This window comes from Mercenaria mercenaria, chromosome 5 (assembly GCF_021730395.1).
Source record: "Mercenaria mercenaria strain notata chromosome 5, MADL_Memer_1, whole genome shotgun sequence".
In the NCBI taxonomy this organism is placed as follows: domain Eukaryota; kingdom Metazoa; phylum Mollusca; class Bivalvia; order Venerida; family Veneridae; genus Mercenaria; species Mercenaria mercenaria.
In genome coordinates, this window is record NC_069365.1 from 63,394,308 (window position 1) to 63,420,354 (window position 26,047).

The window sequence follows — 26,047 nt, forward strand, 5'->3', positions numbered from 1 at the left end:
AACTAGGTCAGTAGGTCTAAAAATAGAAAAACCTTGTGACCTCTCTAGAGGCGATACTTTTGAATGGATTTTCATGAAAATTGGTCAGAATGTTCAACTTGATGATATGGAGGTCAAATTTGAAACTAGGTCACGTGCCTTCAAAAACTAGGTCAGTAGGTTAAATAATAAAAAAACCTTGTGACCTCTCTAGAGACCATATTTTTCATGGGATCTGTATGAAAGTTGGTCTGAATGTTCATCTTGATGATATCTAGGTTAAGTTTAAAAGTGGGTCAACTGCGGTCAAAAACTAGGTCAGTAGACCTAAAAATAGATAAAGGTTTTGACCTCTCTAGAGGCCATATATTTTTCAATGGATCTTCATGAAAATTGGTCAGAATTTTTATCTTGATGATATTTAGGTCAAGTTCAAAACTGGGTCACATGAGCTCAAAAACTAGGTCACTATGTCAAATAATAGAAAAAACGATGTCATACTCAGTAAGAAATTTGCCTCGAAGAATGTGATCAGAATAGCTCACCTAAATGAAGCAGTTGACCAATTTTTAGCTCACATGTCACAAAGTGACAAGATGAGCTTTTGTGATCGCGCAGCGTCCTTCTTCCGTCTGTGTGTGTGTGCGTCCATCCGTCCGTAAACTTTTGCTTGTGACCACTTTAGAGGTCACATTTTTCATGGGATCTTTATGAAAGTTAGTCAGAATGTTCATCTTGATGATATCTAGGTCAAGTTCAAAACTGGGTCACGTGCAGTCCAAAACTAGGTCAGTAGGTCTAAAAATAGAAAAACCTTGTGACCTCTCTAGAGGCCATACTTTTCAACGGATCTTCATGAAAGTTAGTCACCTTGATTATATCTAGGTCAAGTTTGAAACTGGGTCACATGCCATCAAAAACTAGGTCAGTAGGTCAAGTAATAAAAAAACCTTGTGACCTCTCTAGAGGCCATATTTTTCATGGGATCTTTATGAAAGTTGGTCAGAATGTTCATCTTGATGATATCTAGGTCAGGTTTGAAACTGGGTCAACTGCGGTCAAAAACTAGGTCAGTAGGTTTAAAAATAGAAAAACCTTGTGACCTCTCTAGAGGCCATACTTTTAAATGGATCTTCATTAAAATTGGTCAGAATGTTCACCTTGATTATATCTAGGTCAAGTTCGAAACTGGGTCATGTGCCTTCAATAACTAGGTCAGTAGGTCAAATAATAAAAAAACTTTTGACCACTCTAGAGGGCACATTTGATTTTGGGGTCACTCCGTCAAAGGTCAAGGTCACAGGGGCCTGAACATTGAAAACCATTTTTGATCAATAACTAGAGAACAACCTGACCCAGAATGTTGAAACTTGATAGGATGATTGGTCATAAAGAGTAGATGACCCTTATTGATTATGGGATCACTCCATCAAAGGTCAAGGTCACAGGGGCCTGACCATTGAAAACCATTTCTGATCAATAACTAGAGAACCACTTGACCCAGAATGTTGAAACTTCATAGGATGATTGTACATGCAAAGTAGATGACCCCTATTGATTTTGGGGTCACTCCATTAAAGGTCAAGGTCACAGGGGCCTGAACATTGAAAACCATTTCCGGTCAGTAACCTGAGAACCACTTGACCCAAAATGTTGAAACTTAATAGGATGATTGGTCATAAAGAGTAGATGACCCCTTACGATTTTGGGGTCACTCTGTGAAAGGTCAAGGTCACAGGGGCCCGAACATTGAAAACCATTTCCGGTCAGTAACTTGAGAACCACTTGACCCAGAATGATGAAACTTCGTAGGATGATTGGTCATGCAGAGTAGATGAACCCTAACGATTTTAGGGTCACTCTGTTAAAGGTCAAGGCCACAGGGGCCTGAACATGGAAAACCATTTCCAATCAATAACTTGAGAACCTCTCTACCCAGAATGTTGAAACTTCATTGGATGATTGAACATGTAGAGTAGATGACCCCTATTGATTTTGGGGTCAGTCTATTAAAGGTCAAGGTCACAGTGGCCAGTTCATGTAAAATCATTTTTTGGAAATAACTTGAGAACCACTTGACCTACAATCTTGAAACTTAATAGGATGATTGGACATGCAGAGTAGATGACCCCTATTTATTTTGAGGTCACTTGATCAAAGGTCAAGGTCACAGGAGCCTGAACAGTGATTTGAGAACCACTAGGCCACGAGTGTTGAAATTTAGCGGGATGACTGGACATGCCAAGTAGATGATCCCTATTGCAGGCAACCATCAGTGTCTCTTTGACTTTTGCTCCTGACCCTTTTGACTTCTTGCCTATAGGACTTTGCATTGGGGGAGACATGCGCTTTTTTACAAAAGCATTTTCTAGGTTTTTCTTCTTTCGCAGGCTTTTGTATAATTGTGTTGTACATATTTTCATTATTTTCATTATGAAAAGCATATTTGACCATACCGATGAGATCACTGTCTGGTAGAATCGGGAGCTTCATTTTTATAAACATTGTTCCTCATACAATGGTAATATATTTCATTACATTTCTTGTCTGGTAGAGCTAGCAAGTTGATGGATGTTGGATTGCATGATTTAGCTTTATTCTTTCACACATGATACATTCATTTTTTCGCAGTGAAATAGTTAAGGATTATCATAATGATTATAATATCTGCTATATCAGATATTTTAAGGGTTTGACATTTATGTTGGCATTATCTTATTGTACATATCAATATTATGAAAATGCTGAGCTTAAGTTTCGGTCTGGTAGAGCCAGCTGGAACTCATGATATACGTCGTGCTTTTTCAACCAAGTTTACTGTGTTATAGTTAGTGTTCCACCTCTTGTCTGGTCGAGCCAGCAAGTGGTAGGGTTTTATTAAGCATGACTTTGAATATGTATATACTTTACTCAATATAGTTATGTGTTCTAGTACAGCTAGTCAGATGTTAAGACACATTGGTTTTGTTTGGTTGTCATGTATATGAAAAATACCAAATTATATATCTATCCGAGCCAGCAAGAGATTTTGGTATAGTCTTTTTTATGGGTATTAATACACATTCAACTTTATGGTGCTGTCGGCATCTTGAATGCTTTTTGATAATGGTTACCTTTTATAGATTTCCCAGTACGGCTAGCTTGTGTATCATCCAGGGCGCTGTGTGGCGGTTTCTTATTGCCTGGATATAGATAACTCATATTTTTTCGTACACTTTAATGTAATTTTGTTTTCCGGTATTTTGTAAATATATACCCTATATTCAATTGATACAGTAGTTGAGTTTTCTATACGAAGTGATACACAAGCTTTCTTTTGGGGAAACAATGAGACATAAATAAATTTTGTATAAACTTATATAAAAGGACTTATGTATTTGTTTACCATTTGTATTTTCTATTAAAGTTCTATGTTTTATGATTCAATTAAGTTTATGACGCATGCAATAGAAGGTAGCATCGTGGATAAGATAATTAAGTAGAGCCAATGAGAAGCGAGATCCCTAGTCACGTTATGCGATTAAACCAATTGCCGTCTTGTAAATCATTCTTGTTTTGGATGCGGAAAGGATTAGTTAATATATATTTGCTCGTAACAACCTCCACCTTCCCCTACCTCCTCCATTTTTTTGGTCTGTAGACGTTCAATTTTATTGTCGGTTTTTCTTTGGCTCTAGTTTCTTGTCGCTTGTATTATACAAACATGTCTGTGTATATGTATTTTTAGCGTTAGTTAGCTTCTAATTGTTTTGTTGGCAGTTTCTTATCGCCTGGATATAGATAACTCATATTTTTTCGTACACTTTAATGTAATTTTGTTTTCCGGTATTTTGTAAATAAATACCCTATATTCAATTCATACAGTAGTTGAGTTTTCTATACGAAGTGATACACAAGCTTTCCTTTGGGGAAACAATGAGACATAAATTGTTTACAGATATTCACTGTCAGCTAAGGTGTGCAATAAAGGGCCATCATTTGGCTGAATTTGTCAGTGACAAGTTAATACTTCTTTAAAATGTGGTTTGATCGAAATGTCAAAAGCCATGGGACCATGACTTATCAAAGCATCAGTGACTTTCATTTATATTTTCATTAATTTTACATGACTAGTCAGTTGCTCTGGTTGTATTATATCTTGTTACTTGTTTCTTTTTTCCTTTTCTTTTACTTTTATTGATAGATTGTTTTTGTATCTGTCCATAATCCTGTCTAACTTAAAAAAGATTTTCATTAAAACATTTTCTACACTTTGGCAGTGGGTTATTATGCTTACTAAATTTCTTGTAATATTAGATTTGAATCAAGTTTACCATTGGTCCAAAAAAATGAATTCTATGATATTCCAAAAGTATATAAGAAAGATTCATGACATTTGCTTTGTGAATAGGGGCAATATAGAGTTATATCATTCTTTTCTTGGACAAAATGTTTGGTTGTTTTGGCAACGGAAACTGTATAATCTGCATTCTGAAATCTATAATGTAGGTGACTAAGGACCATGAAACTTCATCAGTGAATAGAAAATACTCATTACATTATACGATAATAAAAATAATGGTTTCTGTAAACCACAACTTTGAAATAATTATCTGTCAACATTTCCTCATTTCCCAACAAACTGCATTTCTGTGAAACTTCATACACATACTCCTGTATATAAGAACTTTTCACAGGTGCTAACCTTAGTTGGTGAAATAATTACTTTAATTTTGTATGTAAAGGGACCACCTACTCGCAATGTCAATGTCATTGCAGGTAGAGGATTTGTTTTGCATGGTAATACTTTTCTATCATGCTTATTTTTCATGTTTTTAACATATATTGTATTATGTGCTAATGTTGATAATTTGTAACCAGTTAGACTAACCAAACTAATAATTAGGTGATTTCTCATATTGCAAAAAGATGTACTTCAGACACAACACTTGACGGTGTCTTTGATGCTTGCATCAATGAATTTCCTTGTCTCCTGTTGTGAGACAAGCAATATACATACACTACAGTAGATTAATAGACCCAAATAATTTATCACTTGGCCAGGTAACTGAAAAGAACTATAATATTATCTAATGCAGTTACTGTTACTGCTGTTGTTTTTGGTGTGATATTCTAGGAGAAAAAAAATCATGATATTTCAATAAATTTTATTATTGGTTTTTACTGCAAGGTGAATTAATATGACCAGTTGCATTACAATAAATGTTTTAATTTTTTGTTACCTATCTAATTCAATTAATGGTAGTTATTGGTCATAAAACATACTTATCAAGTAAGAAATACAGTTGAACCTTCCTGAGAAGTCACCTCTATTAAGCAGCCACTTGCCTTAAGCAGCCAATCAGCTAACTTCCAAAATTGACTATGCTCTAATTTCAACCTCTCTTAGGCAGCCATCTGCCTTTATCAGCCAGATTATGCTGGTCCCTTGGCTGGCTGTTTAACACAGGTTTGACTGTATTATATGTTCACAAGTAACATACCTCCCAAAAACTGACATGGAACTCCATAGAATTCCATGGCAGAAGCCTTATTACCATGGCAAATCTAGAGATTGGAAATCCAGCCTCCACCAGTGACCATGTTTATACATTCTGCTGAGAAAAATGACAAAATACACAAATGTACTAAATAGTTCCCAAGACTGAACTTCAAAATAATCTAAAGTATAAGATTTCTATGTTAGAGTAGGATGCCAGGCCTAAATAGAACAAAGTACCAGAATTCCATGTATGCCCTGTAATAAAGTACCAAAAGTCCATGTGTGCCCACAAGTTAAGTTTAAAAAGTCCGCATTGTGTCTAAAAATTCCATTTCACATGGGAAAAAATCTATTCTGAAAAAAATAAGTCCGTATGGAACAAATACTATTCCATGTTGGAAATGTGTTATTCCATATTATGTAATATTTCTTGGTCAACATGGAATTTTGAAACAAATTCCATGTCCATGTAATTTAGGCATGGAAAACAGTCATTCATCTCAGTTCCATACAGAATCTATATGGATTCCATAAGGATTCCATGTGAATTTTTCATACAGGATAATATAATATTACATATGGTGACTGTTGTCATGGAAAGAAAAACTGGTTATCGATTGTTAGCTTGACTATTCGAAGAATAGAGGAGCTATCCTACTCGCCCCGGCGTTGGCGTGAGCGTGAGCATCACACAAATGTTAAAGTTTGCATACCACCCCAAATATTTTCAAAGTCCATAGAGATACTGCTTTCATATTTTGCATACTTGTTTACCATCATGACCCCAGTCTGTAAAAACGAGGAGGCAACTCTATCAAGCATTTTGACTGAATTATGGCCCCTTTTCGACTTAGAATAATTATGCTTATTGTAATGTTAAAGTTTTACTCATTGCTTATATTATACTATCAAGCACTGAGAATAGTCGAGCGTGCTGTCCACTGACAGCTCTTGTTAAAAATCTATTGTCTACGTATGGTTTTAATCCAGATTGTTTTTGTAGTAAAAAAACAACAACAACAAAAACAAGGATGAATATCCAACAGGGAAAGACACGTTCTAAAAACCATGTTCTTAAGCCTTTTATCTCAGAATTTAAACAAAGAGTAGCTGACTGTTTTGTACAAAGTTGGTACGCAAATAAGGCCTAAAAAAAAATTCTTTGTTTCCGGTAACATGCTCAAAAAAATTAGGGTAGGTAGGTCGGAAATTTTTTTTTTTGGAAATTTTTTTTATTAAGGGAGACTTTTCGGAAATTATTTTTTTGTCAAAAAATGATTACAGGTAAGGGGGTTATGCCTTTAGAGCATCAGTAAATTGATTTCTAACATCACTGGCCATGTTTAAAGCATAAAAAGTGCAGTTTTGCATCTTTTGTTAAAAAGTTGAAAAAAATGTTCTCCAAGGCCATAAAAACATTTAGGGTCGGGCCAAAAATTTAGGGTAGGTCGGGATACCGGAAACAAACAATTTTTTTTTTTACGCCTAAACAAACTAGTTCTGTTTTAAATTTGTATAACAATATAAAGAATACTTTTGTATAATTATGAAACTTATCCAGATCTGATACCTGGTAATCTTAGAACATATATTAGCAGAATAAGGATATCCTCACATTCATTATTGGTACAGACTGGACGCTATGCTGTAAATAGAATTGTTTGAAATGAAAGATATTGTGAGTTGAATGATATTGAGGGTGAATACCACTTTGTTTTGATATGTCCACTCTACAATGATATATGTAAAAAATATATTAAAAAATACTACTAGGTAAGGCCAAGTATGTTAAACTTTATTGAACTGTTCACATGTGATAATAAGAAGCTCTTACTGAATCTAGCTTATTATATTAAAGCAGCAGTGTCTCATAGAACAAATATGACTCATCGTTAATTTTGGTTAATCCTCTATGTATATGTAATACTGTATAATCTTAATATTAATATTTAATCTGTATACCATGCTTTATAGAGTTTCTTATGAAAGTAAAGTTTCTTGTTTAACGTGGGTAGTCGACTAAAGTCCCCACCTGGAATGGATGGAACAACTTATTTCCAGCCGAGCCCACGGCAGGTGTCATATTAACCTTATGCTCATACAGTGTATATATTTCACGTGAGTACATATATGTTTAAAGATAATGTACAATGTACAAGTCTGTAATAAAATTTCTGTTCTGTTTCTGTTCTGTAAGAAATTCATGATAACTCAATCTGAGTCATTTTCCTTTATGTGTGGGATTTTTTTTTTTTGTAATATATTATAAATACTGTCGACCATTTCAGTTTATAGCCAATATCAAGAGATATACAGAAGTCACAGTTCAAGATATCATTAAAGCTGTTGTTTTTCTTCTCCGAAGAAACACTGAACAGAATGTCTCTTCTGTTTCGAGAGGATTTATCAGTTGAACATGATAAATATTTGTTTGAGGAAAGGAATAGACTAGAATGTGACATATTTTTTCTTTGAGCTAGGTTCATGTTGTGTCCAACTTACAAGATTTGTGCATCCTTTTTGTTGGTTTTCGATAGAAAAAATAGCACTTTGTAATGAAATTGGTCGTAAATCTGAAGAAAATGTTTAAGTGTGATTCTTAAACTTTAAACTTTCTGTTACAGGCGGTATATATTCAAAAGGTCTTAAAATTACATCGTGTATATAATTTGCAACAGGTTTGTTTTATTAAGTTTTGAGTCATCTGTTGCCTGTGTCACAGGAATTGGTATTTTGACTACCTTCAGCTCCACATTGTAAAATAAACCTGAAGATAAAAACAACAGGTAGAGCGTTGTCGGGTATTCTCGAACCGTCGGCAGTTTTGGTCCGCATCTCGTATTTTTGGTTAGGAACATTGTTCCTTGAACGTTACTAGTCAGAATTTATAATCAAGTCGTCCTTTTTTTGCGAGCGTCTACACGTCGTCTGCACATTAAAGTAAGTGCCGTTTTTTCTACTTGCAGTGAAATTCGAAGCGCGAATTCTTTTAGTTACGTATACCCATAAGAAAGGGACAAAGACACCTAATAATAAATTATAATAACATATAAAAGAAGCGCTGATTAACAGTTTGATAATATTTTATAGAGTAAAAAACATTTCCTTTTCAAAAACAAAGCGTCTGTTTGTTGATAGCGCTGCTTGATGATGCGTTGTAGATGGTTCCAAAATACCTGACAACAATTTTTCGCTGTCGGGTATATTGGAACCAAATGTCATAAGTATGATTTAATTGAATTTTCATCTTCCTAAGAGTTTGTGTTTGTTTTTATTTTAGAATGAGTCGTCAGATCCAGTGCAAGCAGTATCGTAAATACACAAATGAAACTTTAAGTCATGCTGTGACTATGATAAGAAGTAAAAGCATTTCACTTCGCCAAGCAGCTAAAACATTTGGTATACCAAAAACAACCCTGTCAAATAATGTCAACAATAAGTCTGAAATTGGTGCTCGCAGTGGTCCTGGAACTGTATTATCGAAGGCAGAGGAGGACATGATTGCAGATTGGGCAATCACCATGGCGAAGATGGGATTTGGTAGAACAAGGGCAGAGATCTTAGACACTGTTCAAAGTATTATCAAACAAGATGGTAGGGATTCTCCTTTTGTAGATTGTCGACCAGGTAAAGACTGGTATTACGCTTTTCTAAAGAGACATCCAGAATTAGCTTCTAGAGCACCTCAACAGTTAGCTAAAGAGCGTGCTGTTATTACACCAAAACGGGTTGAGCTGTGGTTTTCAGATTTTTTAGAGTTCATGTCAGATGAGGTGAAAGATTCTCTGATATGGAAAGATCCGAGTAGATGGTTCAACGCAGATGAATCTGGTTTTCCCCTATGCCCTAAAAGTGGAAAAGTCCTTGCTCCAAGGGGTGTTCCCAACATATACAACTTTACGTCATCTGATAAAACTCAGATCACTGTTCTAGCATGTATGAATGCTGCTGGTTTATACCTTAGGCCTCTTATAGTGTTTGCTGGACAGCGGTTCACGTATAACCCTTTGGAAGATTTCCCAGAGGCCATCTTTGGGCGTACAAATACAGGATGGATGGACTCGGATCTGTTTGCAACCTGGCTCAAAGATGTCTTCTCACCTGCTCTAGACGAGAACTGTATTAAACGGCCTGTCGTGTTGTTTGTCGATGGTCATTCAACTCATTGTACATTAACAGCGTCAAAATTTTGCAGAGAAAACGGCATTGTACTGTATTGTCTACTCGAACATGGCAGCCATTTGATGCAACCATGTGATGTGGCTTTATTTAGTGCCTTAAAGGGGTCCTGGAAGCAAGCTGTAAGAGACTTTCAGATCAGTAATGTTGGCGAATTTGTCACCAGGGGTAAATTTGCACAGGTTTTCAAATCTGCCTGGGAATCCGCTTGTACTGTGGATATTTCCGTGAAAGGGTTTCGTGACAGTGGACTTTTCCCACTTAATCCATCTAAAGTCCTTGGCACACTCAAGATGGAACCAAGCAAAGTATTCTGCAATCCAGCAGCGGTAATCTCCAGTAGCAGTTGTACAAACACTGTTAGTATCATTCCATCATCGTCCTCTCTGTCCACAGTTGCAGAGCCTGAATCAGCCTTTGCTCCAATTTCCTCAGGTGTCGATGCACTAGCAGCAAACAGACAGGATGTATCCACCGCAAGCTTGAATGAAACAACAAAATCTGGTTTTACCTGCACAAGCCCTGTTAGTGATATTGCTGCTACTAGAAGTCCAACGTCTCCTGTGCTAGATACATGTATTTTAGATAGTTCGGCAACAAGCATTTCCTTAACCAGTACTGTACCAGAAACTTCAGTTGCGTCTCTTCCAGTTGTCCTCACCGGATCTTCACCAGTCACTCAGACAAAAACACTAGAGTCTTTAAACCTTAGATCTGAAGCCACTGTGTCACCAGTCGTACATGACATACTTAAACTGCCGGTTGCCAAATCATCGTCTAGAAGGCCAAACAAGAAAAGGTTGGTCTTGCCAAAGGCGATATCGTGTAAAACATTTCATGATTTATTAGAAAAGAGACAAAAGGAGAAGGAAGAAGAAACTGAAAGAAAGGAAATGAGAAAAAGAGAAAGAGAAGAAAATAGAAAACAAAGGGAAGAAGAAAAACAAAAGAAGGCAAAAGAAAAAGAAGAGAAAAAGCTACTTAGGGAACAAAAGTTAAAAGAAAAGGAAGAGAAAAAACGGATTAAGAAAATTGAGAGAATGGAAAAACTGAAACGTAGAAGGGAATCTGATTCGTCTGAGTCTGATATATCTGTGGAATTTGATGACGATGATATGGCGGATATCGACACCAGCATTAAACAGGTATGCTATGCCTGTGAAACTCAATATGATAACAAAACCGAGGATTGGATTACATGTCACTCTTGTGGTCGATGGCTTCACCGCACATGTGTAAAAACAATTGACTTGTTGTCCATGAGCGAGGAGGAGATAGCTGATCTTGAATTCGAGTGTGATTACTGTTAAAATGTCCAGCTGAATTCAGTGTCAGGAGTTTCCGTAAATCACGCTGATTTACTGACTTATATAAATCATGTCAAAGTTTATTAGGTCTGTTCCGGTTTGATTCAGATTGAAATTGTGTACTTTATAAATAAACTAAACAATTTCCATAAATCACGTTGATTAATGGATGTAGATCTATACAAACTAAGATAATGTTTATTTATACACACGTTTGTTCTATTATAGTTTGATTTAGTTTGAAATTGTGCATATAGGTCTACACTAGATCTATTATAGACATTTAATGCCGAATTAATAAACAGATTTCAATTTATCTTATTCATGTAATAAGGAATAGTTCAATTTGTGTTCAATTAAAGTTTGAATTTAAGCTTTTTTAAAAATCCTGAAAGTGTCTCAAAATACCCGACATGTCCCAAAACTGCCTCCGACGGTTGTTATTTTCATACATGTAAATCGCACTTAATGTGCATATGCCTATACCAGGGCAAAATATTATTTGACCAAAAATGATGGGCTATTCAGAATTTTTATGCCTCGGACTGAAACAAGCATATGTAAATTCAAGGTTAAAACGGCAACGCTCTATAATACTTCTTATATTTCGTAAAGTCGCATGACTTTGAAAACCAATAATGACATGTAGCAGGTAAAAATGAGAAAGATCTTCAAAGAAGGTGAAGTGTTGAAAAATTGCTCTTGCCAGAGCATCTTCAAGAAGTGCTCCAGACCATAGCTCTTTTGTTTTCAGCAAGTCATAGGAATAACATTTGTTCACCAATCTAAAATTGGGAGGGACTACTTAGAAAGTAGTGAACTGTAGCCTAAAGATAATTTGCAAATCATTTAGACCATTATTAAGGGAAATGCTCCATGCCTTAGCACAACATTTTGTGACTAATGAAATACGCCGTTGCATGTTTTGCAAAAAGTACCAAATTAATCTGGCTAAATCTTACCAGCATCGAGTATTTGTCTTTTGAAGCATTCTTCTATATTTCATGAAATTCTACTGAGTATATGTAAGTAAGGACCAAAAATCTTACCTGAAGCGAGCAGTTTTGTTTACAAATTGGGCTCTGTAACTTACCTTCTGTCATGTGGGTTCCCCACAGTGGTCTGGTTAAAGTAAATCTCTAGAGAGGGATGATGTACGGGTAGGTGTAGGATTTCCTTCTTTCATTCTCTGGTGTCAAATTAAAAAATAATCCTAAACAGTTAGAACATAATTATACACCTTCAAAATGTACTTGTAAAACTTAAAAGGAAGCAAGCAACTCTATTTAATTTTTAGCAGTCACCTATTACAACGTTTTCACCATTTTTATACGTACACATACACATTTTAAAAATCTCAGAATTTTTATTGTTGTTCATATAAGATGCATATAATTATGGTTTCAACCAATGATATTTCAGCCCCAGATAAATGTATTGATGACGACACTGAAAAATGTCACTCAGTAGAAAAAAGGGGGCAGTGTAAGAAGGAAGAAAAGTTTGCGATACATTGTCAACGCTCGTGCAACAAGTGCAGTAAGTATGGTAACCATTTGGACGACTGACACACGGGAGGGGATCCAACATATGTATTCCCAAATGGGCACCACTTAAAATCATATGTTGTGCTTCCGGTAGTACATATGTGGTAAACATTTCGCAGAAAAATACGTGAGATTTTTATTTGTGATTGAATATTGCGGAAATGACATTGTTTTGCAAAAAAATCGCGATGCAGTGCAACCGAGTATACATTACCTAGCATGTAAGTGCATTTACCTTACCTGTATTTGTAGAAATGACAGAGAAAAATAATCCTCCGTGAAGCGGTATAACTGAAAAATAGCATCATTTTTATCAACAGGTGGAAATATGTTGTTTAGATGCCCTGTGCCTGCTTAATTTTGCCCTCGCAACCTTCCGTATGCTAAACCCCATCCAGAAGAAAAAATATTTGGCTATCACTTTGCTAGAAAAATATTTTTGGGCGAAAAACCGAATGGGATACATATGTGATGCATTAGATTTTCTAGAACTCCACAGATCTTGAGCTTAAATGGTACCAGGATAAAGAAACGAACAGGAAATACGTGCCAAGTATATGTCACATCAGTCCAAAAATTATATACATTTGTATGAAAGGGATAACTTATAAACGAGCACAGCTTTAAGCTTATATTAGATATTGTAGAACATTTCCACTTAGGAATCAACGCATCTCTCTGAAATACGAAGGCGTTAATGTGTTGCTTATGTGTGTTGACCTGTGACTGTCGGAAATAAGCATGTATAGTTTTGTGTGTAGTATATTAGTTGCCGTTACGGTCTGCGTAATTATATGTTCTTGAACCAGTGTTCTTTTCATGTTTGCTTTACCTGTCCATGTGCGCCTCTATAGATATCTTCGGCGGTATTTTGCATCGTTAACTGTGGAAATTGTCTGTCCGTGAACTGAGTTATAGAGCAAAATATCTGTCTTGGGCAACGGACTCAAAAATAAAATGTAATAAATACTTTACCATCAGGGTGTTTCAGGAGGTATTTTGGTTTGCTCTATACAGAACTACTGGCCCAGCCAGTGATTTGTGGATCTGGCACTTACTAGTGTAAAACTACGTTGTTACATGTATACCGCAACTCCACATTCTAGGCCTATCATAGTTTGTGGCAATATAGGAGGGAGGATATACTGCAAGGTACTCGGTCATATAATCAGAACATAGCTGCATGCGTCTGGTAGGTAACTTAATGGCCCAGGACATATTTCATAATTTAATGACTATGCTCAGTTATAATCAAATTTTTGACTGAGTGCCTTGCATTATATCCTCCCTCCTATATTGCCACAAACTATATAGGTCTAGCTTGCGAAGTTACTGCGTAGTTCAACACAAGTAAGTGCCAGGTCCACAATATCTTATATACTGGAGCAACCAGGCCAATAGTTCTGTATCGGGCAAACCAAAATTACCTCCTGAATTGAAATCCCAGACCCAAAAGTATTTATTACATTTTATTTTTGAGTCCGTTGCCCGAATCACAGATATTTGGCTCTATAACTGAGTTCACGTACATGATTCAAAGACAGACAATTTCCACAGTTAACGATGCAAAATACCGCCGAAGATATATATAGAGGCGCTCACGAACGAGTAAAACAAACACGAAAAGATCACTAGGTTCAATAACATATTATTACGAAGACCATATCGGCAGCTAATATGCTATACACCAAACTATACATGCATATTTCCGACATTCACAGGTCAACACACATAAGCAACACATAAACCCCTTTGGATTTAGGAGATGTGTTGACTCCTTAGTGGAAATGTTCTACAACATCATATGTAAGCTTAAAGCTGTGCTCGTTTCTAATATGTTATCCCTTTAATATACATGTATATAATTTTTGGATAATGTGACATATACTTGGCACATATTTCCAGTTCATTTCTTTATCCAGGTACCATTTAAGTCTAATGCACCACATATGTAGCCCATGCACAACATATGTATCCCATTCGGTTTTCCGCCCAAAAGCATTTTTCTAGCAAAGTGATCACCATAATTTTCTTTTTCTGGGTGGGGTTTTGCATATGGAAGGTTTCGAGGGCAAAATTTAAGCAAGCGCAGGGCAATTACAACTTATCTCCATCTGGTGATAAAAATGTTGCAAATTTTCAGTCATACGGCTTCACGGAGGATAAGTTTTTCTCTGTCGTTTCTACAAATACAGGTAAGGTAAATGCACTTACGTGCTGGTTAATGTATATTCGGTTGCACTGCATCGCGATTATTTGCAAAACAATGTCATTTCCGCAAAATTCAATCACAAATAAAAATCTCACCTGTTTTTCTGCAAAATTTTTACCACATATGTACTATCGGAAGCACAACATATGAATTTAAGGGGTGCCCATTTGGAAATACATATGTTGGATCCCCTCCCGTGTGACAGATCGTCTACTTGTAAAAAGTAAATTGTCATAATTTATTTAAGAATGTACAAGCAATTTTATCAGGATATTCGCCATTTTGAAAAAATCAGTTTCTTTGAATTTAAGCCGAAAATAAATGCTAAATCATCTCAATATAGCTATTAATGTACCATTTAACCAAACACATTCTGCTTGTAGTGAAAAATAAATTCACCCTTATTTTTGGCCTCTGATGTAAGATGCACATTGGGGGTAAGGGTCGGTAATTTCAAATGCCTATTTATGTAGATCAGGTTTGGTTCTGATATTTTTCAAACTGATATAACTATAATGATATCAGCTACAATTGAAATAAAAAGGTTGAATACAAGACTTTGTATGATCTAGGAAGAACAAATTAAAAAGTCTATGAACTAAAAATATCAAAATCCACCAGTGTTTAAAGGATTTTTTTTCTAATATCTCTTAGATGTACGGTGACCCCAACTTTTTTCTTCCCATTTAGAAGCATTCTTGTGTATTAAAACATCAAAATATTTTCAAAATCTTATTAACAGATTTTTTTCTGTAAATTTAAATGTTTCTCCCATTGAAAAATTGGGTGGGGTAATTATGCCAACGTGTAAAAATGAAAGAGATTTTTTTTAGCTCACCTGTCACAAAGTGACAAGGTGAGCTTTTGTGATCGTGCGGTGTCCGTCGTCCGTTGTCCGTCCGTTCGTCAGTGCGTCCGTCCGTCCGTAAACTTTTGCTTATGATCACTCTAGAGGTCACATTTTTTGTGGGATCTTTATGAAAGTTGGTCAGAATGTTCATCTTGATGATATCTAGGTCAAGTTCGAAAGTGGGTCACGTGCCTTCAAAAACTAGGTCAGTAGGTCTAAAAATAGAAAAACCTTGTGACCTCTCTAGAGGCGATATATTTCACAAGATCATCATGAAAATTGGTCAGAATGTTCAACTTGATGATATCTAGGTCAAGTTCAAAACTCGGTCACGTGCGGTCAAAAACTAGGTCAGTAGGTTTAAAAATAGAAAAACCTTGTGACCTCTCTAGAGGCCATATATTTCATGAGATCTTCATGAAAGTTGGTCAAAATGTTCATCTTGATGATATCTAGGTCAAGTTCGAAAGTGGGTCACATGCGGTCAAAAACTAGGTCAGTAGGTCTAAAAATAGAAAAACCTTGTGACCTCTCTAGAGGCCATATTTTTCATGGGATCTGTATGAAAGTTGGTCTGAATGTTCATCTTGATGATATCTAGATCAAGTTTGAAAGTGGGTCACATGCCATCAAAAACTAGGTCAGTAGGTCAAATAATAGAAAAACCTTATGACCTTTCTAGAGGCCATATTTTTCATGGGATCTGTATGAAAGTTGGTCTGAATGTTCATCTTGATGATATCTAGATCAAGTTCGAAAGTGGGCCACGTGCCTTCAAAAACTAGGTCGTGACCTCTCTAAAGGTCATATTTTTCATGGGATCTGTATGAAAAATGGTCTGAATGTTCATCTTGATGATATCTAGGTCAAGTTTGAAACAGGGTCATGTGCGGTCAAAAACTAGGTCAGTAGGTCTAAAAATAGAAAAACCTTGTGACCTCTCTAGAGGCCATACTTGTGAATGGATCTCCATAAAAGTTGGTCAGAATGTTCATCTTGATGATATCTAGGTCAAGTTCGAAAGTGGGTCACATGCCATCAAAAAGTAGGTCAGTAGGTCAAATAATGAAAAAACGTTGTGACCTCTCTAGATATTTTTCATGGGATCTGTATGAAAGTTGGTCTGAATGTTTATCTTGATGATATCTAGGTCAAGTTTGAAACTGGGTCAACTGTGATCAAAAACTAGGTCAGTAGGTCTTGAAATAGAAAAACCTTGTGACCTCTCTAGAGGCCATACCCTTGAATGGATCTTCATGAAAATTGGTCAGAATGTTCACCTTGATGATATCTAGGTCAAATTTGAAACTGGGTCACATGCGGTCAAAAACTAGGTCAGTAGGTCTAAAAATAGAAAAACCTTGTGACCTCTCTAGAGGCCATATATTTCATGAGATCTTCATGAAAGTTGGTCAGAATGTTCATCTTGATGATATCTAGGTCAAGTTTGAAACTGGGTCAACTTCTGTCAAAAACTAGGTCAGTAGGTCTAAATTAGAAAAAACTTTTTACCTCTCTAGAGGCCATATTTTTCAATGGATCTTCATGAAAATTGATCTGAATGTTCATCTTGATGATATCTAGGTCAATTTCGAAACTGGGTCACGCGCGGTCAAAAACTAGGCCAGTAGGTATAAAAATAGAAAAACCTTGTGACCTCTCTAGAGGCCATATTTTTCATGAGATCTTCATGAAAATTAGTGAGAATGTTCACCTTGATGATATCTAGATAAAGTTCAAAACAGGGTCACGTACCTTCGAAAACTAGGTCAGTACGTCAAATAACAGAAAAACCTTGTGACCTGTCTAGAGACCATATTTTTCAATGGATCTTCATGAAAAATGGTCAGAATTTTTATATTGATAATATCTAGGTCAAGTTCAAAACTGGGTCACATGAGCTTAAAAACTAGGTCACTATGTCAAATAATAGAAAAAACAACGTCATACTCAAACTGGGTCATGTGGGAAGAGGTGAGCGATTCAGGACCATCATGGTCCTCTTGTTTATATATTGGGGCAGTATGGAGAGGATCAGGCATCTGCTAGTTATAGATATTATCATGATGTATATTTAAAATGTGTTTTTTTTATCTCCATTATTATATAAGAAATTAAATGCTTCATGACAGAACATGTAACATTTGTTTCAATGAATACTGGGGTTTAAGGGAAAAGCAGAAATTGGAAACCTAAAAGGGAAAAAATATTAAGCTCTTTATCTCCTAAACCCCTGGACAGATTTTCATGAAACTTTGGTCAAATGATCACTTCATCAAGACAATGTGTAGAACTCATGAGTCAGACATGTTGGCTCAAGGTCAAGGTCACAACTCAAGGTCAAAGGTTTGAGCCTCCCATTTTGTGTCTGCTCTGTATCTCCTAAACCCCTTGAAGTATTTTCAGATTCATTGATTTTCTCATACATGGACAATAAAATACACTTAACAAAGTCAATGCTTCCACCCAATACTATCAATCTTTTCACTGTCCATAACAGTGGCAGGGGATATAGCTGTCTTTCAGACTGCCTTGTGTATATACTGTCTACAAGACATACACTTTACTGATAAAGAAGTTAATTATATTCGTTTGTTTTGTTGGGTTTAACGTCGCACCGACATATTTATAGGTCATATGGCGACTTCCAGGTTTGATGGTGGAGAAGACCCCAGGTGCCCCTCTGTGCATTATTTCATCACCTGGGTAGAACCACCGACCTTCCGTAAGCCAGCTGGATGGCTTCCTCACATGAAGAATTCAACGCCCCGAGTGAGGCTCGAACCCACATCGATGAGGGGCAAGTGATTTGAAGTTGGCAACGTTAACCACTCGGCCACGGAGGCCCCTTAATAATTATATTCGTACACAGTGGGGATATGATTGTTATTTCAGTAACTATAATAATAATAGTCAGTCATGAGGGATGGAAATATGTATAAACAATAATTTTGAATTCAAACAGTTGTGAAACAGATCAAAATGGTAATTTACTTATTCTACATGCAAGCATTAAAATATTGATATTACAATAATTTATTACATGGCCCAAATAGAGATGAACCAAATTTTTTCACAAAAATAAAAGATAAGATTTTACAGCATGAAAACTCATGCATTGTGGTAGGTGACTATAATAGTTTTAGACCCAATATTGATTAGTTTAATTACATAAATATAAACAAGCAAATTTGATGAATTGGTATGCCCCCCCCCCACCTCCGAGCCAAATGGGTTTGTGGTGAGGAATGGCAAAGAAATATATTGGGCAAAAAGTTAAGGATGTTACTAAGGAGCAAATAATTTCATTACCTTTTAACTTAAAAGAACAGATGTCCCTAATTTTGAGAGCACAATCAAGTAAGAAATCTGGAACGTGGGTGGTGCAGGGGGTAGGGGTACAACTTATGATATTCATGGAATTTTTGAAAAAATAGAAAGATTTTTTTTTTGGAGGGGGGAGGGAAGAGTGACATGGAAAGTTTAAGTTAAGAAAAAAGAAGAAAAAATGAGGAATGGCAAAGAAATATATCAGGCAAAAAGTTAAGAATGTTACTAAGAAGCAAATAATTTCATTACATTTGAATGGGTTTGTGGTGAGGAATGGCAAAGAAATATATTGGGTAAAAAGTTCAGGCTGTTACTAAGAAGCAAATAATTTCATTACATTTGAACTAGAAAAGAAGAGAAATCCTTATTAAGAGAGTACAATCGAGTAAGAAATCTGGAATGTGGGTGGTGCAGGAGGGGTTACAACTTCACATGTTGATAAATATTCATGGAAGGTTTGAAAAATTAAAAAATTAAAAAAATAAAACATGAAAAAGAATGTGGGGAAGGGGAGGGGGTGACCAGGGCGGTTGGGGTGACTGGGTGTAGGTACACAACTTTACAGCTTGGTAATTATAAATGTTCATGGAAAAAAAATGAAAGAAGTTTAGTGTAATTATACCAATTGGTTAGTTTGTTATGTATAAATATGTGGATTTTTAAACAATTAACGGGCAATAACACTGAAGTTACTAAAGAGATTCTGACGAAATTGTGTGTGCACTACCACATTATGGTGATCTAAATTCAGATTAAGTTTATAGTTCTAGGTCTGATATGTCACAAGTTATAAAGCAGAAAATTCCATATTTATAGGGAATCGATCCCCCTACGGTAACATGCGATATACACGGAATGAGATATACTATCGAATTAAAAAATGTGGTCTTCCAACACGTGCACAGAGCGTCTGACTTCGGATTTTTTGGAAGAACACGCTTTTTCCTTGTGCGTAATAAGCGTCCACATAACTTATCCGAACCACAACATCTTGCACATCAGTACAAAATTAATATGGGCAGTATTGTTATTTATTCCAAAATATACCTTCAGATGGATACAAATGCATATTTCTGGTCAAGCTGATGGACAGTAACGATTCCCGATTGAGGCTTTGCCTTATTTCATATTAGTACCCTATCTAGTTAACACTAGAAACTAATAAGGGCCATAACTGTGGTGTTTCTTGGGCAGTCTTGACAAGCTGCATTGTCCTAGAGTGATGAACAGATGTGTGAAGTTTTATTTAAATATTCTAAACCACTTTCTAGATATGGCACCGGACAGACGGATGGATGACGCCAAAACTATACTCCTCCACCTTCGGCGGGGGATAATAATTCTAAAGCAAGAGAAGTTGTCCTTGGAATGATCCTCCAATGTAACTTTATTGACTGCTGGAGGGAGATTTAAATTTGAAAAAGTAATTCTTACTGGAAGTTTTAACGATTCACTGTTAACAGACGTTCAATATGTTGAGCAATTCAAAAAGCTTATTAACCAAATTAAAATACGATATGCTTCAGATGAGCAAGGTACAGATTATTCTTGCACACTGGACTGGCGTTTCCAGTGATTTTACCCATGCCAGAAAAACCCATCAGGCACCCCCATGCCAGATGACTAGTGCTGTTAATGACAACTAGCGATTCGTGCATTTATTATATATCGTTTATGTAAAATTTGAAAAAATCAGTTACCTTGATAGTTTCTCTCCATTTCTTATAGTATATTTCTGGATTCAAAATACATTATTTTAAGATAAGAACATACTGTTACGTTAAAAACAATAAAACTAGAGTGAAACTTTGTTATTGTGCTTCACTGAAACGTCATGATGTCTCTGCTATTTCTCGAGCTTGGTGTACATACTCTAGGCCTACTATAAAAAAAACTGCTACAAAGAAGGTGTTTCTGTTTGCTTTCTTTATTCTGTTATTTGTAAAATAATGCAATGAAAAATAATCTTTCAGAATAAAAAGCTTAGTATATGTATACGATGTGCAAGAAAAATATCAATCATGTGTTTACAAATCAGATAGAAATATCCGTCCCTCGGCCACCTGTGCATGGGCGGTAACTCGGCAAGCCTTGTTACCGCCCAATGTGCAGGTGCCGTCAGGATGGATATTTCTATCTGATTCGTAAACACATGCCAGATATTATTAATATTTCTAGATTCAAAATATGACCTCACTTCTGCTTACGGACGTTAATTTCCCGCGCTTTGTGTACATACTTTACTATAAGAAAGAGTGCCATGCCAGTCATGACTCTCATGCTATTATATAATGACAGCTAGCGATTCATGCATTGATTATATATTGACTATGTAAAATACGAAAAACTTGGGTACCTTGATAATTTTTCTGCGCGTTCCTAATAGTATTATATATTTCTCGATTCAAAATACGTTATTTTACGGTAATGGTATTCATCTTATAAAAAGAACAAGAAGAAGACAAAAGGCAAGACAAACTATTGATAGAAACTAAAGCTCTAGAAAAACAAAATGATATTGACTATCCTCTTTCAGAAGCAAAAAAGGAAGGGCTGTCTGAATTTAGAAGTAAGAAGATGCAAGGGGTTTTTACTACTGTTTGCAGATCAAATTGCCCTTTAGCTATTTTTTAAATCCATAGACTTTTACCTTTACATCACAAAAGCACAATGCTGAAGCTATTTTTGGATCTCTTCTATACAGGTAACTCCGCCCTTTAAGTAATTTTTTTTCCGATACGAGTAAAATACACTGAATGAACTTGTTTACATTGGCCGCATGACTGAGAATTTTACAAGATAAAAGGTTGATTTAAATACTGTTGAAATGGCTGTTTTACCCGAAAGTAAAAGATATTCTAATCGTCATTTAAATTTTAAATGAATCTTGCCACAGTGCACACAACATTTAGGTCGCGTGGATGTGGAAAAAACGACACCCTCTTATACATTACAGGCATTTTCCTGCCTAAATTTCAGTACCTTTTGCTGCACTTTTCAATTATAAAACGTGATTGACTGGTGGTCGAGTTGTTGGAGTCGCTCATTTTAAATCACTGTAACTTATCATTGATTGAAGGGCATAAGTTCGATTCCTGGAACCGATCATGCCTCTTTAGTTGAAAAAGTCGGTAATTTTTTATGGAAGATGTGAACCTAGAACTGGTTCTTCCCAGGAACAAAGACAAGGCTTATCAACTGCCTGTCTGTAATTATTTGAAATAGTGTTTTTAAAAACGACGGACATTAAACAGGGTTTTTTCTTTCTGTTTTGGGAAATATTTAGTCCCATAGGATATAGTAAGGATGTGTTTAAGCACTTTCTCATACACTTGTTTCACATGGTACAACCTCTTTAACATACCGCCATTACAAAATTGTCCATAATTTGGTCAATACTTGTGCAATTTTGATGAAATTTTTTCAGAATGTAGATTGGGAATTTTTGCACTCATTTTGGGAAAAATACTTACTTTTCGGCATTGGGAATATAGCCAAATAAAAACGGCCGAGAAAAAACTGTTAAACCACATTCAAATAAATAGTAGATAAATTCACATATAATGGATCAGACTGAAGAACAAGAAAAAAACAATAGTCTAGGCTATAATAATAGTCTAGGCTATAATGGAGGAGTTAGATTTGGGATAGTTAAATTACGGAAGATTTTATGATGCATTCTGCAGAAGTTTGAATAACAAATTAATCAGATTTTTATGGATATGACATTTACAAGAAGGTTCAAAGATACCTTTTGATAAAACCTTATATACGTTGCCCGGTCAGAAATTACTACGCTTTGCAATTGAGTTTGCCCTTTCCGAGTAAATCAAATCGATAATAATGGGGGTGTATCTACAACTTGTCAGGTATATGTTGACAAAAATAGCCGAGTGCCATCTTCCACAATGAATTTGATTGGTCCATTGAACGATCATGTTAATCTTGGCTCCGCCCTTTAGTTGATGGCAGTTTTTCTTCAATACTCGTTTAACCGTTTAACTTTCATTGTTTGGAGGCCATGGAAGGTCAAAGTGATATCATAGATATTAAAATCATGGGTCGCAAAGATGTAGCTTAATTGATTGCGCATATTCCAAATTGTATGAAATAATTTTTTTGTGATTTTCTGGACTATCTGCACGAAGAAGTTCGCAACTGAATAAGTTAGATTCCGTGAAACGTTACACGTTTCTAGACGATGAGAACACTTATGTTGACATCACGCCGAGGAATTTCCATCGTTTTCTAAGAATAGGAATACAGGAACCGGTTCGGTAGGTTAAAGGTATAGTTTATGAAGTCAGGTCAAAGGTAAAATAATACATATTGTCGTGACAAAACCGTTCTAATGTTGCAATCACTTAATATACACACGTCGTTTATTTATGTTTGGCGCTAGTCAAAATAATTCGACGTTCAGATTGTTTTATATTTGTGACGGGCAATCTATAAAACTTTGAAGGACCAAAATAATGGAAGATAAATCACAGTACACAGTCATGTAAAGTTATTGGTTTTATCGCTTGCGCATATTGGCAAGTACACACAGTAAAATTTAATCGTGTACAGTACATACTTAGTCAAAATAATTCGACGTTCAGATTGTTTTATATTTGTGACTGGCAATCTAATTTGATAATTTTTACATGAATCAATGAGGAATTGAATCCCCTTTTGATACATATAAGTTTTATTTGAATTTATGGTCAATTCGTGAAATAATCGGCATTTATACCTATAGCATGTAAAGCGTCGGCAGCGATGAATATTTCATTGGAAATTGCTTCAACTTTGGTCATTCCAGTGTTTGACGCGAGCGGGGATATTACTAATATGAAAAGATTATCTCAATCTTTCCTACGATCGCGTCAAATTAGTTAGACTAAAACGTATCCATACTCATTTCACTTTGTTTCTGTGAATTCCAAGACTACGACTTACATTCGCTAATGCCGTGCGAGGAAGTGTGCTGTTAATTTCACTTCCACCAAGTTCTTTAATCTTATTCACAATTATTTGATTAACGTCACTGCTGTACTTTTTACCTCACGGCATTATTACATAAGATAGCTCTATAACGTATTCACTAGGCTGTTTAACTGAAGGGCGGAGTCAGAATTTCGATAGATAAATATAAATGTGACAGGCGAGCACAGTAACTGAATATTGGCTTTTCGATGAGACATTATATCTGTAAAGGGCAAACTCAATTGCAAAGCATAGTACTATAGATGAAGACACAAATGACTGCATCTTTATGCCCCCCTTCGAAGAAGGATGGGTATATTGTTTTGCAGATGTTGGTCGGTCGGTCTGTAGGTCAGTCTGTCGGTCAGTATGTAGACCAATCCGTTTCCAGATGATAACTCAAGAATGCTTGAGCCTAGGATCATGAAAGTTGATAGGGAGGTTGATCATGACCAGCAGATGACCCATATTGATTTTGAAATCAGTATGTCAAAGGTCAAGGTCACAGTGAGCCTGAACAGTTGAACAGTTTCCGGATGATAACTCAAGAACGCTTGAGTGTAGGATCATGAAAGTTGATAGGGAGGTTGATCATGACCAGCAGATGAACGCTAATAATTTTAAGGTCATTAGGTCAAAGTTAAAGGTCACATTGATCAGGAACAGTTAAACGGTTTCCGGACGATAACTCAAGAATGCTTGGTCCAAGGATCATGAAAGATAATAGAGAGGTTAATCATGACCAGCAGATGACCCTTTTTGATTTTCAGGTCAGTAGGTCAAAGGTCAAGGTTACAGTGACTCAGAACAGATAAACCGTTTCCAGAGAATAACTTGTAAGCGCTTGGGCCTAGGATCACAAAACTTAATAAGGAGATTGGTCATGACCAGAAGATGACCCCTATAGATTTTGAGATCAGTAGGCCAAAGGTCAAGGTAACATTGACCCGGAACAGTTAAACTTTTCCAGACAATACCTACAGAACGATTGGGCCTAGGATCACAAAACTTAATAGGGAGGTTGATCATGACCAACAGATCGACCTCTGTTGATTTTAAGGTAAATAGGCCAAAGTTCAAGGTCACATTTAACCAGAACAGTAGAACTTTTATTTACAGTGAGCAAAAAATTTATGTTCCTTGTGCAATGACTGAATGCATCAAGGGGGGCATTTCGTGTTATACGAGCTCTTATTTCATTTTTCCGGCGTCGATAATAATTGTCAAAACAAACAAAAAATGCTGTTCCCATTTGGAGGTAGTTGAAATACTTTACTTTTTAAACTAAGTATCCTTAATATTCACCTTATTTCATGACTTTACGTATACAAGGATGGTGATACTGGGCCTATTTTTGGAAATGATCACTATGGGCCCTTGCTAGAGTCAGAGCATGCACTCTGTGTGTCACAGTCGTAGTGTTGGGTGGATGAATCAGTTTTTTACGTGAGGTGAAAAGGGCGCAGTGACAAGGTGAATTCATAACTTATTCAGAAAAAAGCTAACGGATGGGGCAGTGTTAACTGTCAGGATTACTCCAAAAGTAGCTTCAGCTTCACCACTTTCACAACGTATAACTCTATCGATTTCAAAAAAGGTACAACGGCAATTTGATATGCAAACAGTAGTATTAGATCTAGGGCAAATTGGATTTCTGAGTGAGAAAAACCTTCAACATATTTTTTGTAAACAGAAACTATGTATCTAAACTTACAAACTGATGAACTCTTCATCTGGATCGTAATTAAAATTTTTAATCAAAGCGCTGAGAGCACTGAAGGACGGTTGTCCTGGAAAGTGGCAAACCGAACCGAGCAAAAATGAACATTTGCGTTATACAAGTAAATGCTCAAAAGTCACACTAGAGCTCACTTTAACAATTAGATAGATAACAGTAGGAGGCCTAGGTTTGTATTGTTCCTGGTGGGGAAAAAGTGACAGATACAGGCTTCATCACTAGACACCATTGCCACAAAGAAGGTTAAGTGAAAGACTGTACAGTTGTACTCTGTAATAAAGGTTTCACTAGGAGGCTTGTATATATATTCTTTATATAGGCTAAATTAACCACTTCTACAGCAAACTTGTTTCAAACGTGGTTAAAGAGAAAAGAAAGGACATTGTACAACAATGTTAGACTAGTTTAAAGTGTTCTAAAATAAAATAGGATTTTCAGTATGAAATCATTTA

General features: G+C 36.0%; 1 protein-coding gene across 1 annotated transcript in view; it reads left to right on the plus strand.

Moving 5' to 3' along the window:
- The window catches only part of LOC123558465 (uncharacterized), a 248,507-nt gene that overhangs the window by 36,819 nt on the left and 185,641 nt on the right, over positions 1-26,047 (plus strand). Inside the window, exon 4 of the mRNA XM_053543761.1 lies at positions 12,370-12,486. Within this exon, the coding sequence (XP_053399736.1) occupies positions 12,370-12,486 (117 nt within the window). The remainder of the gene's footprint in view (positions 1-12,369; positions 12,487-26,047) is intronic.